Source organism: Osmerus eperlanus, chromosome 17 (genome assembly GCF_963692335.1).
Source record: "Osmerus eperlanus chromosome 17, fOsmEpe2.1, whole genome shotgun sequence".
Lineage (NCBI taxonomy): Eukaryota > Metazoa > Chordata > Actinopteri > Osmeriformes > Osmeridae > Osmerus > Osmerus eperlanus.
Genome location: NC_085034.1, coordinates 12373322 through 12390046, shown reverse-complemented (window position 1 = coordinate 12390046; position 16725 = coordinate 12373322). Strand labels below are relative to the sequence as shown.

General features: G+C 41.5%; 1 protein-coding gene across 4 annotated transcripts; it reads right to left on the bottom strand.

The window, feature by feature from the left end:
- Positions 1–2568: 2568 nt before the first annotated feature.
- si:dkey-14d8.1 (zinc finger protein 502) lies at positions 2569–15614 on the bottom strand. Of its 4 annotated transcripts, XM_062482851.1 has the most exons (7): positions 15456–15614; positions 15137–15339; positions 14961–15053; positions 14346–14441; positions 14137–14247; positions 5348–5474; positions 2569–4990 (listed from the first exon to the last, which is right to left on the bottom strand). In XM_062482851.1, exons 1-7 carry the CDS (start codon positions 15478–15480, stop codon positions 3267–3269), a joined length of 2379 nt encoding a protein of 792 aa, XP_062338835.1. In that variant the 5' UTR covers positions 15481–15614; the 3' UTR covers positions 2569–3266. The 4 variants fall into 4 exon arrangements, with proteins under 4 accessions (XP_062338835.1, XP_062338836.1, XP_062338837.1 ...); XM_062482852.1 differs by lacking the exon at positions 14346–14441; XM_062482853.1 differs by lacking the exon at positions 15137–15339 and having other exon boundaries at positions 15456–15594.
- Between the last annotated feature and the right edge of the window lie 1111 nt (positions 15615–16725).

The window sequence follows — 16725 nt, the reverse complement described above, 5'->3', positions numbered from 1 at the left end:
TTTTATATGTATACGTTTGACGGGTGAGAGCTTTTGAATTGAAGGAGTTCATGAAGAGTTGTGATGTTGCAGAGTAGTAGCTTCTACTGTTACGTCGACCTAAAGTAAGATTCCATTCAACATGAATGATGGATCTGTGTTTAGAGGCACCAGTAACTTGCAGTGTGGTTGAGCAGTCTAAAATATACATTTTAGAAATAATTTTTACTTTATTTTTTATAAATGTTGCACATTGTTTGCAAATGCATACCTAAATGTGTATTGTGGAAATTACATTTACAGTAATAAATGTTTGACTTCAATTTGACGTGTGGCTTTTTCAATATATTCAAAATATAGGTTCAAGTAATCTAACCAAATAAATTGGGTTTATGCATAATACCTGAGTAAGTCCAATTTATTTGATTAATGTTGAGTTATCTAATTTATTCATGTTGAATTAACATGATTAAGAAACATGGATTGAAATTTCATTCTTTACATTGGAGTTATGTGATCAAAATGGATGGAAAATTGTCATGTAATTGAAATGCATCCATTTGAACTTTTGGCCTTAAATATTTTTTTGGGTGCTGTATCCTGCGTGATGACAATGTAACGCTTGAGTAATTAGTGAGGAGTTAACATGTTTTTCACAAGTAATATAATAAGTCATTTAATTTTATATTTGACACATACTGTACAGGCATACATTTCTGTGAGGCACGAACATTGTAATCTGGAATATGTGGTTTTGCGCTTATCACAACAAATGCAGCCTATGTCTTCATTAAGGATGCAAATTGTTTTTGACAAGAGAACATCAATGTTTAAATCATATCCTAAAGAGAAGTCCTCCTCAGGCAGCTACTGTAACATAAAGGTAGGTTTGGAGCTTTGGAGTCTGAGACATATTGAACTGACATTCAAGAGCTCATAATGAACTAATTCAATCATGAGCATGTCAGCATCACTTCCTAATTACAATTTTGTTTAAACAAATTATCATTATTTGTGTTATTCTATGTTTAAGATTGAAATAACATACGTCCATCCTTTGGTAAGAGTAGTAGTCAATCTCAACCTGTAGCTAACTTATTTGGGGGGATATAGCCTAATATTCATAAACTGGTTTACACAAAGAACCCATTTGAGGCACAAGCTTCTGAAATGTTATGACCATGTTAGGAGTAAAAAAAAACGAATTGTTCACATTTTAGACATGTTACTTTTGTGATTAATACTTTTTAAATTGGTTATTGTTCACAAGTACTTATCAATGAGGATATATTTTAGTAATAATCAAATACCTACCAAGGAACTACCTTTGTACTAAATTTGGTATTACTTACTGGTTAGTTAATCTTGGTTCCTTATTAGTTAACAGTATTAAGTTCCGTGTTAATGTAGTACCACCCATCACTTCCTGCATAGCTTTAATGCTGTGATTTTATATGATGTCCTTGTTTTATGTTTATTTTAACCATGTACAGCGACTTTGAGAACTTTGAAAAGCACTATATAAATAAAATGTATTATTATTATTATAGCTACTCGTTGACAACGGACCATTATTCTAAAGTGTTACCAGTTCTATATTGGCCCAAACTAATATTGGTGAAAGTAATATTTTAGTCATACGCATGCTTTTAAAAGTAAAAAAGTATCGTTATCGGTATTGGAAATACTAGCCCTGTATTTACTTGGGATCGGATCAACAGCAAATTTTGCAGTATCGCCCACCCCTAATCTTGGTGGAATTGCGTTTCCGTGATTTTAGTCTATTAACCAGTCAATATATCCCAAACTATCTTTCCCTCCAAAGAATTGTCTGTTCTCGAAGCTGGCTTAAAATACTAGCTTTTCCATACAATAATTTTAGCAGAATTAGTCAAAGATGACATAGACCTATTATGAAGCCAGGAGCACGGCAAGCCACTCCACTGCACAACATCAGACGAGACAGAATTTCAACAGTTGACAATATCTCATTGTTTTGAATCTAGTTGTAGAATGGTGTGTGCAAAAGTCAGGAAAGTTGATACAGAAAATTGAGCTTTCAGAGGAGTGGACAGACAAATAAGCCTTTATCCTTCCTGCAGCAAGTGTCAGTACTTTGTTTGTTAGTTATACATATACAAGAATGACGACCCAAATCATAGCGCATGTTAGACACTAATGGTTTGCACCAGTGTTTCTCAACCGGTGGGTTGCGAGCTGGTGTGGAGGGTTGCGGACGTGTGATTCAGCTCCATCCATTTTTTAAACTTTTATCTTAATAAGTTACTGAACTTCTGATGGTTCGCTTTTATTTTGAAAGGTGCTTAAGTCTCACACATTCACCATGAGACACAAAGTTGATAGCCGTCTCAAGATATACAGAGTTCCATGACACCTACCAGCCCATCAGAACTGGTTTGGACCTTTGGAGAGAGAAAATGTTTGTCTCTGGACCTTGAATTCTAATTGTGCACAGACCTATTAGACCACTCCATGATGCTGTTCACAACCTCTAACCAGGGTCAGTCCAATTGTCCAACACGCAGTGTATTTAGGACAACATAATTAAAAATTAAGATTCTAATGCTAAATTAAGACTCACAAATAATGACACATGGGGAGACTTTCTACAAGTATTAATTCGGAAGCACTTATGTAATTTTACCTCAATACACAGTTACAGCCGTTCTCTTTCCACAAGATATATTAAAAACCTCATCATTTTGGTGACTTTCCATCTTCAGTCCCCCAAACACACCAAAACAGTAAATCACACAAAATAGTAAAAAAAAAAAAAGGGCTATAATTAGCGCCTGAAACTGTATGGTCCTAACTAACGTGAATCTCTGTGAATCTTATGCTGGGTTTATACACTATCTGCTGAACCAAATGAGAAAAGGGTAGGATAACAATTCTTGACTTCCAGGTAAAAACAAAGTATTTTCTAAGCTAAAAAGAAAACAGCACATTTGAAACACTAACATTACATTTTGTTGCAAATATTTGTGACAGCAGCAAAGATATGTACGTTTAATGAGTCAATCCGTGAAATACCAAAGAACGAACATTCAAAACTACTGAGATCACTCACACTTAAAATTTGCAGTCTTTCTATAAGTTCCAAAAGCTGTCTAACAGTTATAACTAATACATGATTAAAAATGCACATGAAAACAGATTTAAACCACTTATAAATACTCCCTATAACTATTTACTTAATTAAATCTAATTCTGCAGTATTCAGGGAAGTGGGCCTTCAGGCTTGTTATTGGATGGTACATGCAACATCAATAGTCATCCAACATCCTTTTGGAGGAGTGTCTACTGCGTCTGCAAGTATGACTATATCTCTTGGGGCTCTTTGCTTGCTCTCTCAAGTGCAGCTGCTCATGTTTTTTCAGGATGCCAGGGTAGCGGAACCCTTTACCACATGTAGCACACTGGCAAGGCTTCTTCCCCATGTGGATGTACTTATGCTCTCTTAAATGAGTGGATAACTTGTATGTCTTCCCACACTCATCGCAATGATAGGGGCGCTCGTTTGAGTGCAACTTCTTATGCACGGACAGATTACCGATCTGGTTGAATCCTTTGTCGCAAATTGAGCACCTATAGGGTTTGTCAGTGGTGTGTATGCGCTGATGTACTTTCAGAGAGCCGTTACTGGTAAACACCTTCTGACAAACTGGGCAGGGGAGCTGGGGCTTGGGCCCATGGTCACGCTGATGTTTTTTCAAATCAAACATGTACACAAAGGTCCGTCCACACTGGGCACACAAGTACTGACGGTCCCCAGTGTGATAGCCCATATGTCTTTTCAAAAGGCTGGGGTTGTGAAAACGTCTCCCGCACTGCTCACAGATATAAGGGCGCTCATCAGTGTGCCAGCGCAAGTGGTTGGATAGTTTGTATGCAGTGGGGAAGTTTTTATCACAATGAGTGCAGGGAAAGCTCTTGTCACTTGTGTGACAGTCCATGTGAATTTTGAAGTAGGATGCTTGTGTGAAACCCTTTTCACAGATGGAACATTTAAAAGGTTTTTCTCCCCTGTGGACTCTAAGATGCTTCTGCAGGTCAGCTTTTTTCAGGAAACACTTGCTGCATTCTTCGCATTTAAAGGGGCGGATGGAAGTGTGGATCTTCTGGTGATTCGTCAAGAATCCCAACGTCCTAAAGGTCCTCCCACACTCTGAACATTTGAAAGGTTTCTCTCCTGTATGAATGCGCTGGTGATCTGCTAGCATAGACTGATATGGAAAGCCTTTCTCACAATCCGAGCATGTATAGGTGGCCTTTGGAGTTTTCCTTTTCAAAGTTTTCCCAAGAAGCTTAGGGTGCCTCATTCGTATAATGGCCCTTTCTATCAATACATTACTTTCAGGTCTTCCTGACTTCACATTGCTTCCAAGGTATAAGTCTCCTGTCTGTTCATCTGTAGCATGGTCTTGCCGCGGGGGGGGCAGGGCTGGGAGAGAGATTGTATTGCTAGCAATTTGGGACACCCATTGTTGCAGACTCACCAACTTGACCTTTGGACTGACCTGTAGGTGACTTTTAGCAGCATAAACACTAAGGTCAGGTTGAGAGGTAGTCTCAGTGGTGGTGGTCTGAGGCACTAGCTTCAAAGGTTGTTTGAGTTCTCCAGTGATTGACACACTCCTCTTCGCTGGTGCTACCCCATTATCAAGCCTCCTATCCTGCAATATGATTTCCTCACTGTCACACACACCACTGTTCATCACAGATTGATTGCCAATTTCTCCTTCTTCATCACCATCATTCTCTTGCAAGTGTACTTCAGTGTAATCTGAGTCATCTGTCATCACCATATGCTTAAAGGCATTGGAAGTGGCAGGGCTTTTGGCATTCTCGCTGGCTTCATATGGCTTTTTTGATTCTGTTAGCCTGGGCAATTCCAATGGACTTTTAAGATCTTGTTTTGGCAGGTTTACAGAAGTGGAACGGAATGAGAGTGAGGCCAGGATGCAGTCACCCACAGTGGATGAGATAGCTACAACACAGAAAGGCTGGGAATTTAACAGCAATCTTTTTTACACAAGTCTTTGAAAAGCATTTTATAAAAGAACAATATAATCATGATGTGGCATGAAATAAACAGAGGACATTTCTGGTGACCTTGATATAGGAAATATCTGCATTTTGTTAAAACATAAGGACAAGCCTTTTAGTAGAAGGATTGTGTAGAATGAGTGCTCATATTTGCAATCAGAATTCAAATAATAAAAATTGCTCTAGGAATGGGTAGGGATGTCTTCCTGGTACACCCTCCTTGTTTTTTGGAAAGTGCAAGGTGACTTTTTTCAACACCAATGTGAAATATATCCCACATGACCATTCCCAAGCTTACCAGTAGTCAGGGATCCCTTAAACTGACGGTTTTGGCGCTCAAGTAGGATTTTCAGTGGGTTAAGGTCAGAAACAGACAGTCCGCATTCCTCAAGAATAAAGGGGCTTCTTGTGATCATAGAACCAATCTGGGAACAAGAAGGGAAGACAGAAAAGTGACAATTATTTGTTAGATTGTGCCTGTTAGTAGGTGACTGTCAGAATTGGGTGGTACAGTGGTTATACCATTGGTGGCTGGTCAATAGGTAAAAAGTGTTTTTGTTTTTCATGTAATATATTTTCTAAACAATAACTACTCATTTTAAGCATGACTGTGTCAAAAATACACTAACGTGTTGTGTGTATATATACTCAAATTCTGTTTTGGGATCAATTTACTTCATGCTCCACATCTGGGGCGCTAGAAAAATCGAGCGCCAACAAACCTGCTGGCGATAGGTGAATTGCTGATCGTTGCTAACAAGATGCAACACATATTTAGCAAATCAGCGTCCTCGAAAATGATGCCTAAAGGGCGCTGAAATAATTGCCCCAAGTAGAGTCTACAGTGATTTTGCAACTATAGGGCCTACTTTACGTTATAGAAAATGAATGACTCAATACACCAAGGGAGTCAGATGGCTGAGCGGTGAGGGAGTCGGGTTGCCAGTTGCTTGGCTTTGGCCAAGGTTTCCCCGCCCGAGAAGTTCGACTTTCGCAAGCCCGAAGCGTGGCCGAACTGGAAGCAAAGGTTTGCCAGATACCGAGTTGCATCGCTGCTCGCGGAGGATGACAAAGTAGTACAGGTAAATGCCCTGATATATTCGATGGGAGCAGAGGATGAGCACATATTCAAGCCGTTCACGTTCGCAGCAGTAGGTGATAGCAACAAATACAACATAGTAATGGCCAAGTTCGATTAACATTTTATCCTGAAGCGCAACGTTATCTATGAACGTGCCAAGTTCCATTCATGAGTCCAACTTTCCGGAGAAAGTGTGGAAGCATTCGTCAGGCAGCTTTATGAGTTACCCGAAAACTGTGTTTTTGGAGCACAGAAAGATGAACAGATGAGTGATCGCATAGTGATTGGAATCAGTGATAAACAAGTGTCACAAAAACTGCAAATGAGTTAATAAAATCTCAGAACACTGAAGGAGAGAAACATGCACAGCATGTGGAAAACATAAAATCAGTTAGAAAGAAAAGAACACCAAAAAACTGGCTACTCAGGAAAGGCCTTTATAAAGACTAGAAAAGGAACATGCACAAGATGTGGCCGAAATCATGACGATGGCGAAGAATGTCCTGCAAAAGGGAAAAAGTGTCTAAAGTGTAACAAAGTAGGACACTACGCTGCCGTGTGCCACTCAAAAGCAGCTGTACACGAAATAACTGAGGCTAAAGTGGAAGAATGCATGTTCTTAGGGGCAGTGCAACAGGAGCAAAGCATGATGAATTAATTGTTAGCTGAGGATGAGCCAAGATTGACTCCGGCGCGGATACATCAGTGATGTCTGAAACCACATATGAAACATTAAAGGAAAAGCCCAAACTCGTAGAGGTAAAAAACACGCTGCAAAGCCCAGGCGGCGTTGTGGCCACAAGGGGGCAGTTTTTAGCCAAAATTAAGCCCATGTCAATGGACAGCTACGAAACTGTCGTTTCCATGTAGTGGTTGTGAAAACCAGTGGAAAAAACCTCCTTAACCGAACTGTGGCTACTAAACTAGGCTTAATTAAGCGCTTTGATGAAGTCAGCTCATTCAGTGATGTGGGCACACTCAAAGGGGATCCAGTAAAAATCACCTTAAAAGACCATGCACAGCCGTACAGTGTAGCCGTACCAAGAAGGGTTCCTATTCCCCTACTCTCCAAAGTAGAGGAGGAACTGAAAAGAATGGAGTCAATGGGCATAATAGAGAAAATAACCGAACCAACTGAATGGTGCGCTCCTATGGTGCCGGTGATTAAAAAGAATGGAAAAATAAGAGAAGTTCATCTTACCTACGTTGGACGATATACTTCCCAAGTTAGCCAAGAGTACAGTGTTCTCCAGCCTGGATGCCGAGAGTGGATTTTGGCAAATCCCTTTAAAAGAAGACAGTGCACATCTGATCACCTTTATCACACTGCTGGGCAGATACTGCTTCAAAAGGTTACCGTTTGGCATCACGTCAGCGCCCGAAATCTTTCAACGAAAGATGTCTGAGCTACTGCAGGGGCACGACAGGGGCAAGCCAGAATTTGACTTCTTAGGGCAAGTAGTGACCAAAGACGGCATTGCCCCAAGCCCAGAGAGGGTCAAGGCCATTGTGGCAATGGATCCGCCCCAAAACATCAGTGAGTTGAGACGGCTGCTGGGGATGGTGAACTACATGGGACGATATTTGTCGAACCTCTCCACCATGCTCCAACCGCTCAACGAGCTGCTCAAGTCTGAGCGTGATTGGTGCTAGGGACTGCAATAAAAACAAGCATTCACAGAAGTGAAGCAGTTAATCTCGTCAGCTCCGGTCCTCGAGTTCTTTGACCCAGCAAAGCCAACGGTCATCAGTGCTGATGCCAGCAGCTATGGGTTCGGTGGAGTCCTCATGCAGAGCCATGATGGAAGACTGAAGCCAGTGGCCTTCTGTTAACGCACCCTGACTGACGCTGAAAAGAGGTACGCTCAGATCGAAAAGGAGTGCCTCGCAGGAGTGTGGGCATCAGAACGTTTCTATCAGTACCTGTGCGGCCTCGAGAAATACAAGTTGCTTACAGACCACAAGCATTTAGTAACCCTAATCAATTCAAAAGACCTTGACACCACACCTTTACTGTATCAGCACCTGCTCATCAGGTTAATGAAGTTTAATCCAGTTTCCGAATATGTTCCTGGAAAACAACCAGTAGTAGCAGATGCCCTGTCCAGGCAACCTGTGGCGGACACTCCACCAGGTGACCTAGAGGCAGAGGTGCGAGCATACGTCGACTCAGTTGAGGATGACCTTAGGGTGAGTAAGCCTGTCATCAATCAGATAAAAGATGAGACCAGGACAGACGGCGAACTCCAGTGTGTCCTCAGGTATATCCACAAGGGGTGGCCGGAACATCTAAAGAGCGTAGCGTTACAGGCAAGTGCTTACTTCAAAGAGCGTGGCTCACTTAGTGAAGCCAATGGACTGCTGCGCCGTGGTAAACAAATTGTGATCCCTGAAAGCATGAGAGACGAAGTGCTCCAGAAGATACACCAGGGCCATCTAGGCCTTACCAAGTGCAGAGAGCGTTACAGAGGTGCTGTGTGGTGGCCAGGCATAGCCAGTGACGTGAAACAGCTTGTGTTGTCATGTAAACACTGCTGTATCCACAGACCAAGCCAGAACAAAGAACCGCTGCTCACGACACCACTGCCAGACCTACCTTGGCAGAAGCTGGCTGCTGACTTGTGTGAGCATAAAGGTGGTCATTACTTAATTGTAATTGACTACTTTTCAAGATGGCTCGAAATCTTGGAACTGCCAAAGACAAACTCAGAAACAGTCATACAAAAGCTGAAAAGCATCTTCGTACGTGACGGAACGCCAGAAGAGTTAATGACCGATAACGGACCACAATTCACCGCTGAACAGTTCAGACGCTTTGCAGCAGAGTATGATTTCAAGTCCTCATTTTCCACAATACAACGCTGTAAAGACGACAAAATGGATCTTGAAACAGGATGACCCCCACTTGGCACTTTTGAGTTACTGTTCAACTCCAACAGAACTAACAAGAGAGCCCTGCCAGGCTGTTGATGGGTCGAGAGATCCGCACAACACTCCCAGTCCTGAAAGAGAACCTGCGGCCAGTGTGGCCTGACCTGGAAACCATCAAAAGAAATTATGCAAAAGCAAAGAAGTGCTATGAAAGGTACTACAACCGCATGTACCAAACCTCTTCCCTCTGTAAGGCTGGGTGTCAAACCTATAATGTTGACAAAAGGGAATTGTAATGCATTGTTCTGTGGATTCTTCATCTCCTGAGACCTTCTCCTCAGTTCTCCCTTGTCCTACTGTCCTACTCTTGCTTTCTCTCTGATTTACAATGATCATGGTAGAGTAGGTAAGATTTAAAGGAGACATGACATGCTGTTTTTGGATGCTTTTATATAGGCCTTAGTGGTCCCCTAATACTGTATCAGAAGTCTCTTTCCCGAAATTCAGCCTTGGTGCAGAATTACAGCCACTACTAGCAGTCCCACAAGGAGCTTTCCTCAGAACGCGCTGTTTTGGTGTCTGTAGCTTTAAATGCTAATGAGGAGTGGAGGGGCGGCACCATGCGCTAATGTTTACAATGGATGTATCACAATGGCTGTAGCCCCGTTGCTGTAAGATGCCTCGAATTTGCCCATTCTCATTTGATAACCCTCGTTTGCAGAGGTACACGCTCAGTCATTTCAATGAGGGGAAAGGCGGATATTGCACGCGCCATAACACCAACAGCAGAACGGTTATCCAAATAACAAAGAAGTGTACAACACTCATGTTACAGCATGTGTATTCACACACATACTTGATGTTATCTACCTTTCCATTAGAATCAGAATCAGAATGGGTTTTTATTCGCCATGAAAGTTTGCACAGACAAGGAATTTACTTTGGCAGGAGAGCCTACCTAGGCAGCCATTTTCGGCGCCAACTAGAAAGTTACAGCATAACATGAGGAGAGAGGAGGAGAGAAAAAGGCAACACCCAGACAATGCTCCTAGAGGAGTACAGTGTGGGAACAGACAAAAACCTCAGCACATAAGCACAACAACATTTACAAAAACACGTGACTTGCAATGGGGAGTGGGGGGGGGTAGACAAGCAGCATCTGGACCTGCAGCCATGTTAGGCGCTGGACACAGACCCGCCAGCCACCCTGGGGAAACAAGCAGGCGAAGGCGTTGGATGGGGGTGGGGGGGTGGTGATATCTGTAGTAGGTGAAAGTTAATGTGTGAGTAGGTCTGGGTTGGCGCCCTCGACCTAGGCCACAATCAGTCCGATTCTCCCTATGCATATTGTGTTGGCCAGGAGACATCCTTGGTCATGACCCGGGCAGAGACCAAACCACAGATGTCGGTGGGGGGGGGGGAGGGAGGAGCAAGATAGTCTCGCTTCAGCGCTCTCCAGGGGAGTTGTTTTCCAGCGACGGCCTTGGCCAAGGCCTGTGCTGGTTACGGGGCCGAAAGTGGATAAGATTGGGGTAGTTGTTTTGACGAGTAGCCGCAACTCAATTTTCACGTCCACCCTTCAGGAAGGTCTCCATGTCCTCCATCTTCCTTTGCAGAGCCGCAAACTTATCCCTGTTGTAATCAATGCTGCGTTGTAAGTTCACAGTCTGAGCTCCAACAACTCTGCCCACCGAATCAATCATATCGGGCAGCCTAACGGGGCTTTTGATGGCTGCAGCCGTTTCCTTAATTTTCCGATATACAAAGCCAGCACCTATTCCAAACAGCAGAAAGCCTGTAATCATGGTTCCGAATATGAAGATGTCTTCAACGTCCTCCACGGAAAGCGCCGCTAGACACACGACACGCCAATTCTCCCACGCGTCCATCGTGTAGCCAGCTGCGAACGTCTCGTCCGGACAGTTGGGTTCCCCCGAACCCGAGCTTCTCTTCGAGAAGATGGTGTCAATAGCATTGAGAGACCAGCTAATTAATTCCATGCTTCTAGTTTCAGAGAGTGATGATGAGAACATAACTCAGCTGTTAGCTGCAGAGCTAATGTTACAGCCACATTCTAAGGTTAGCAAGCTAGGTAACCATATACAGTAAAGCTACAAAATGATATAGCGTTAGTTAACTTACTTGTCCGAGGTTAGTAGCTGGACGAAGGAGAGTTAGTACTGATTCAGAATTTAATTTCAGCAAGGCCAGTTTTTTATTAGCTCAAGTTGAGGAAACAGTCGTGGCTGAAGTGTTTGGCGCAGATATACAAAACAAATGCGCCTACAACAGAAAAACAGCATTTCCAGAGAAAATAAAATTAAGATACTGGGTCTTCAGAGGCTCGGATGAAGGAACTGTAAAAAGATTTTTGTTTTCCTTTGTACATCCAAACTGAGCAAATGTAATGCTTCGTTCGTTGGCAAGCCATGATGATTCTCGAGGATAAAAAACACTTGCACGGTCATAGCTCAGTTTCTTATGGGCGGGCCAGATTGTCTGGGCGGGCAAAGCAGAGAGAGGGGAGGTAACCTTCCTCCTTGTGACGTAACAAAGAGGAGATTTTCAAACAGAGCAATTGAGCTTTCATTTTCTGAAAGGCGGAGAAGAACACCCAGGGCTTGGTTTACACCTATTGAAAATTCTAGCCACTGGGGGACCAAAGGCAGGCTAGGGGAACTCATATTAATGTTAAATAACCTCCTAAAGTGAAGTTTTCATGTCATGTCACCTTTAAAGCCTTCATTTTGTAACATGTTTGCCTTGTAATTGATTTCATTCATTTGCAATGTTATTAAATGCGTATTTCATTTTAACCGTACTTTGACCATTCTTGCTCTGATTTAACCCATTTTTATTTATTTGTTTATTTGTCAGGGACAATGCAGTGCACATTATTACATACATAGATAATGTTGTAGATGTGTTGCATAAAAGGTTTTAGCCAATAGGCTAATTTGCAACCCCAGTCCCTGGTCAGACCTTTCTAAAAAGTTAGGCAAATACAATTTACTGCATAGTGCGAGTTACACAATCATGCAACAAATGCAATGTATTAGTATATCAACATTTCACAGATTCATGACCACATTACACACAACAGCACATCACGTAACAAAACAATACATTACAACAGGGACAACAGAGACACACCGTGCTCCTGCCTTTATGGACCTGACTTAGTGGCTACATGTTTGGTTTTCTTTCAGCCAGTGTTTCACCTTTCTATTAAATGTTTTCAGTTCGGTTTGTGTTTTTATTTCAGTTGGTAAATTATTCCATAAATGGGTCCCTATCACTGAAAAACATGATCGGCCGAAAGTGGTTTTGCGCACTTCTACTATGCAGTTGCCACCCACTGCCCCCCTAGTGGCCACTCTTCTTGTATTTGTTTTTGTCACAAAAGAACAGAGTATGGCTGGAGTTAAATTATTGGAACATTTAAAAGTCAGTTTAAGAAAAGCGAACTTCATAAAACTATCAAAATTAAAAAGCTTGTATTTCTGTAAAATCAAACAGTGGTGCCACATTGTTGGTTTCTGATCCATTATTTTCAGTGCCTGTTTGTGTAATGATGTGATGGGTTTGACTGTTGTCTTGGAAGATTGACCCCATACAGTAACACAGTAGGATAAATGAGAAAGTATCATGGCATAAAAAAACAGTAAAGCTGCCTTGACAGGTATGTGATGCCTTATTCTGAAACAGTTCAGATTTGTCCGGACAGTATTACAGAGTTTGTTAATGTGTTTGTTGAATTTGAGGTGGGAATCCAAAATAATACCAAAAAATTTAAATTCCTCAACTTCCTCTATTGCCCCTTTGTCTATTTTTATAGGACACTTGGCTTTCCCTCTTATAGAGAAGCACATAGATACCGTCTTTTTGACGTTGAGCGTCAGATCTTTGAGCCACTGGGATATACCCTCCATTTCCTTGGTCAGGGTCTCTGCTGCTGCACTTGCTGTCCTGACTGATGCATAAATTACTGTGTCGTCAGCATACATTTGACAATTGGCTGACTGACAGCATGTTGGTAAATCATTTATGTATAAGCTAAAGAGCAGAGGCCCCAAGATGGAGCCCTGTGGGATACCCATTGTGCCAATAGAGTCAAATAACTGGAATTCTATTTGTATTGGCATTATTTGGTTCATGCTAATACACTGTTCAGTTTCCCATCTTCCTTTAAACCATAGGGGAATTAGTTTTTGGTTGTTTGGACAATATTTAACCCCTACACCTCACTTAGCATTGGTGATAAAGTGAGGCTGAAGATTGATGGGGAAAAGGCCTGGACAACCACCGCGACTGTGAAGCGCCAGGAGGCTACGCCACGCTCCTTCACTATGGAGACAGAGCAAGGCAACACTCAAAGGAGAAACCGGCGCCACATCCAACTGGTGGGTCGAGAGCCGGCCTTACCTCCGAAGACGGATTCTCCTCTGCAAGAAGACCTACAGGGGCCAGCGGAACCAGGCTTTGGCGACACCCAGAGCATTCCCACGAACGCCCCTAAGTCCTCGGGTCAAGTCGTCACAAGGTTTGGGAGGACTGTAAAGCCAAACCCAAGGTATGTGAGCTAGTGAGATGAAGGACATACAGGGCAGAATAACCCCTGTCCCATCTCAAGGGATCGTGGTAGTCTACCCACACCCTTAGTTAGAGATGTTGAGTAAAAAGAAAAAGTTAAAAAAATCTGGTTTGCTGCGTTAGAGATTTTTTTGCTTAAATGGTAACAATTAATAGGGGACTAAAACAATGAGGGTTTGTTTCTGTTTACTGCATACTTGAAAGGAGGGGGGAGATGTCATGTGTGATATTGTAATGTTCACTATATAAACCCTATTCGCATGTACGTGCCGTCGCCATGTTGATTACACTTAATACATGCTACGCATGTTCTGAATAAAGAGACATTCATTATTAAACAAAGTGACTAATGAGTCCTGTTATTCGTCTTGGCGACGAACGCCGCAATATCCATATGTTACAGTTTCACAAGTACGTAAAATATTATATCCTCCATCTCCTTCAATAAACCAAAGAACCAATTTGTACAATCTGCTAGTGAAAGTTACGGAATAATATATTACGATCTGAATGATCATAGCTTTTAAGCACAAAACACCTACTTGTGAGAGATCAGGCATTGGTAGCAGCTGTTCCAGTCTATAGACCAACCCTCCAATGAGTGCCTGAAGTGCTGTGTCATACTTGGAGCCATACTGATTGGGGAACACCTCCTGTGAACAAATAGATATGGTAAGTTTTACTCTGTTGATATCAAAAGGGTTAGATGAATGGACAAGACATTTAAGAGGAGTTGGGACTTGTGCCAAACCTGAAAAAAGTGCTGCCTCTCACTCTGTTTTGTCAGCAGAGTTTGGACTAGCACTACAAAGTTGGCCTGTGACTCCTCCACCTGTGCATCTGTCTTCTAAGCAACACACAAGTTTGAAAAGTTGAAAAATTCATGGGTCAGACTTTATGACATTATCCAGGATAAGCATATTTCGGGTCAAGACAAGTAAACACTACAACGTTGTTTGATTGGTTAGCTATCCCAAGCAGGATTTTTAAAATCTAATATGAATATATTAAATGAGAGATTGATCAATCATCTTTTCTAGATGGTTTGCAGGCTCTCTTTAGCTACTCAGACATGACTCATGCAAGGCATTAGGCTATATAAAGTTGTTGAAAGTTGTTTGACCAAGACTCAAATCTCAGGGGAATGCATACTTACTAAATACTAAATAAGATATCTCTGTTTTGTTTTAATCTAATAGCATGTATTCACTTTGTTAATAGGGTAGTTTGAGTAGGACAGATTAGATTTTTTATATATTCAATTGAAACTTGGGCTGTAAAGTAGAAAATAAATCAGTATTTGTTTGTTTTTTTAAAAGGAGAGTACACATTTGACAGCCACTGGATTAACCATTATATAGCTTACATCCATTGCTGCACATATGTTCATCTTGTCCAGGAGATTCTCAATGGTCTGAGTGTTCAGTGGCTGATCCATACGAAACATTTCCAAAATCATCTATGAAAAGAAAAAACAACAATTTAATTTTAAAACTTACAGTTCATCCATTTGAAAAGAAACACCCAGAAAAGGTATCTCACCCTTGCTCTCAGGCCAAGAATAAGTTGGGCACTCTGTTTGAAACTAAGCAGGTCTGGAACTGTCTTCGTCACCAAAATCACGAACTCCTCAACTTTCCCATAGTGTGCTACATTTCGCTGAAGCACCACTTGCCATACAAACGAATACATCAGTCGTAAAGGAGAGACCCAAAGCCGTAAGGAGGGCAGAGGAAGCGGGGGGCCTGAAGTGAGAAGATTCATTAGTTAGCTCGTTAGCTAAATGGTCTAGCTAGGTACTGTAGTGAGCTAGCACTTACATCTGTACAAATGAATCGGTAAGATGGCTAGAGCTACGTACCAGCGGACTTGACTCGCTTGTGCATGGTCCTTTGCTTCTTACTGCAATAATAAAAAGTACACTGACAAATGATATCTAGATTGCTAGCCTAGCCAACAGTAAACAGCACTGTTGTTAGCGTGCTTGCTAAACTTAATTCATAAAGTTGACAACAACGGAGGCTCATGTACCGGAAGTGGAAATACAGGCTCGTAATGATCATAGATATCTATGGTAATGATACCATAGCCCGTCTACGGAGAGCCTGTCCCCCTATTAAAGATTCTGTAAAGTGGAATTGAAAATGAGTTTAAGTTTATCACACCACAGAAGAATGTGTTGTTAACTACCCATCCAAATTCGAATGACAAAAACCCACCGACAAGTATGTTAAATAAGGCTTTGAAATCGTGAGAAAATCAGGGGCGTGTCTAGAACATTTTGAACAGGGTGGCCAGGCAGGGGCACAGCCTCAGAGCAGGGTGGCCATCAACCACGTATCGAGACTCAAGTTCAAATGTTTTATCTACCCTTTTTGTTGTAGGTAATGAAACACTGCATGTTATATCTCACACTAAGAATTTTCTATTAACATTTTCCTCCTGTGTGTAGTTGTTAGTAAATGGTCACAGCCTTAATCTAAATTGAGCATCCCGCATATGGGATTTCCCTATTGCAAATTATGATTTATTCTAATAATTTTCAACAGTAGAAAATAGAATTTAGTCTACAGTTTCTTCTATGGATTCCGAAAGTTCTACCAGTCATATACGTCAGAAACATTCAAACTGCAAACTTGAAATGACAGACTTATTATTTGTAGGACTACTCATACATTTAGAACCATTTATTCAGTAATTTTACCATTATTTATAGATTCCTAGAGTAATAAAAAACATAAACAACTGATATCATACCTTTACTGTATTATGTACTTATTAAATCTTACTGATGTTCAGAGGACATACCTTGATGAGCAGACACTGCATCAGGCACTGATGGGGGCTCATTGCTGCCTGTGTCAGTAATTTCTTTGTTCTTCAGAAAGTTCACATTGTTCAATAATATTATGTTCACCTCACGTCAGCCGTATGTAGAATTCCAATTATATTTTATTTTGTATTGTATGTGGAAGTAGGCCAGACATTATTAGAATAATGAGGTGTATATTTGAGATTTGTTGACACAATTTTGAAAAAGTTATTAAGATTTGTGAGGATTAAGCTATTTTCAGAGAGTGATTTTCTGTAATTTAGTTTGAAACTTTATTGAAAAAGTAAAGGCTGAGGAA

Coding starts and splice junctions, on each gene's coding strand:
- si:dkey-14d8.1 (XM_062482851.1), bottom strand. CDS start 15,480: ATGCACAAGCGAGTCAAGTCCGCTG. Junction 15,054..15,136: donor TTCTTGGCCTGAGAGCAAGG/GTGAGATACCTT, acceptor TTCTTTTCATAG/ATGATTTTGGAAATGTTTCG. Junction 5,475..14,136: donor CAATGCCTGATCTCTCACAA/GTAGGTGTTTTG, acceptor TCTTGTTCCCAG/ATTGGTTCTATGATCACAAG.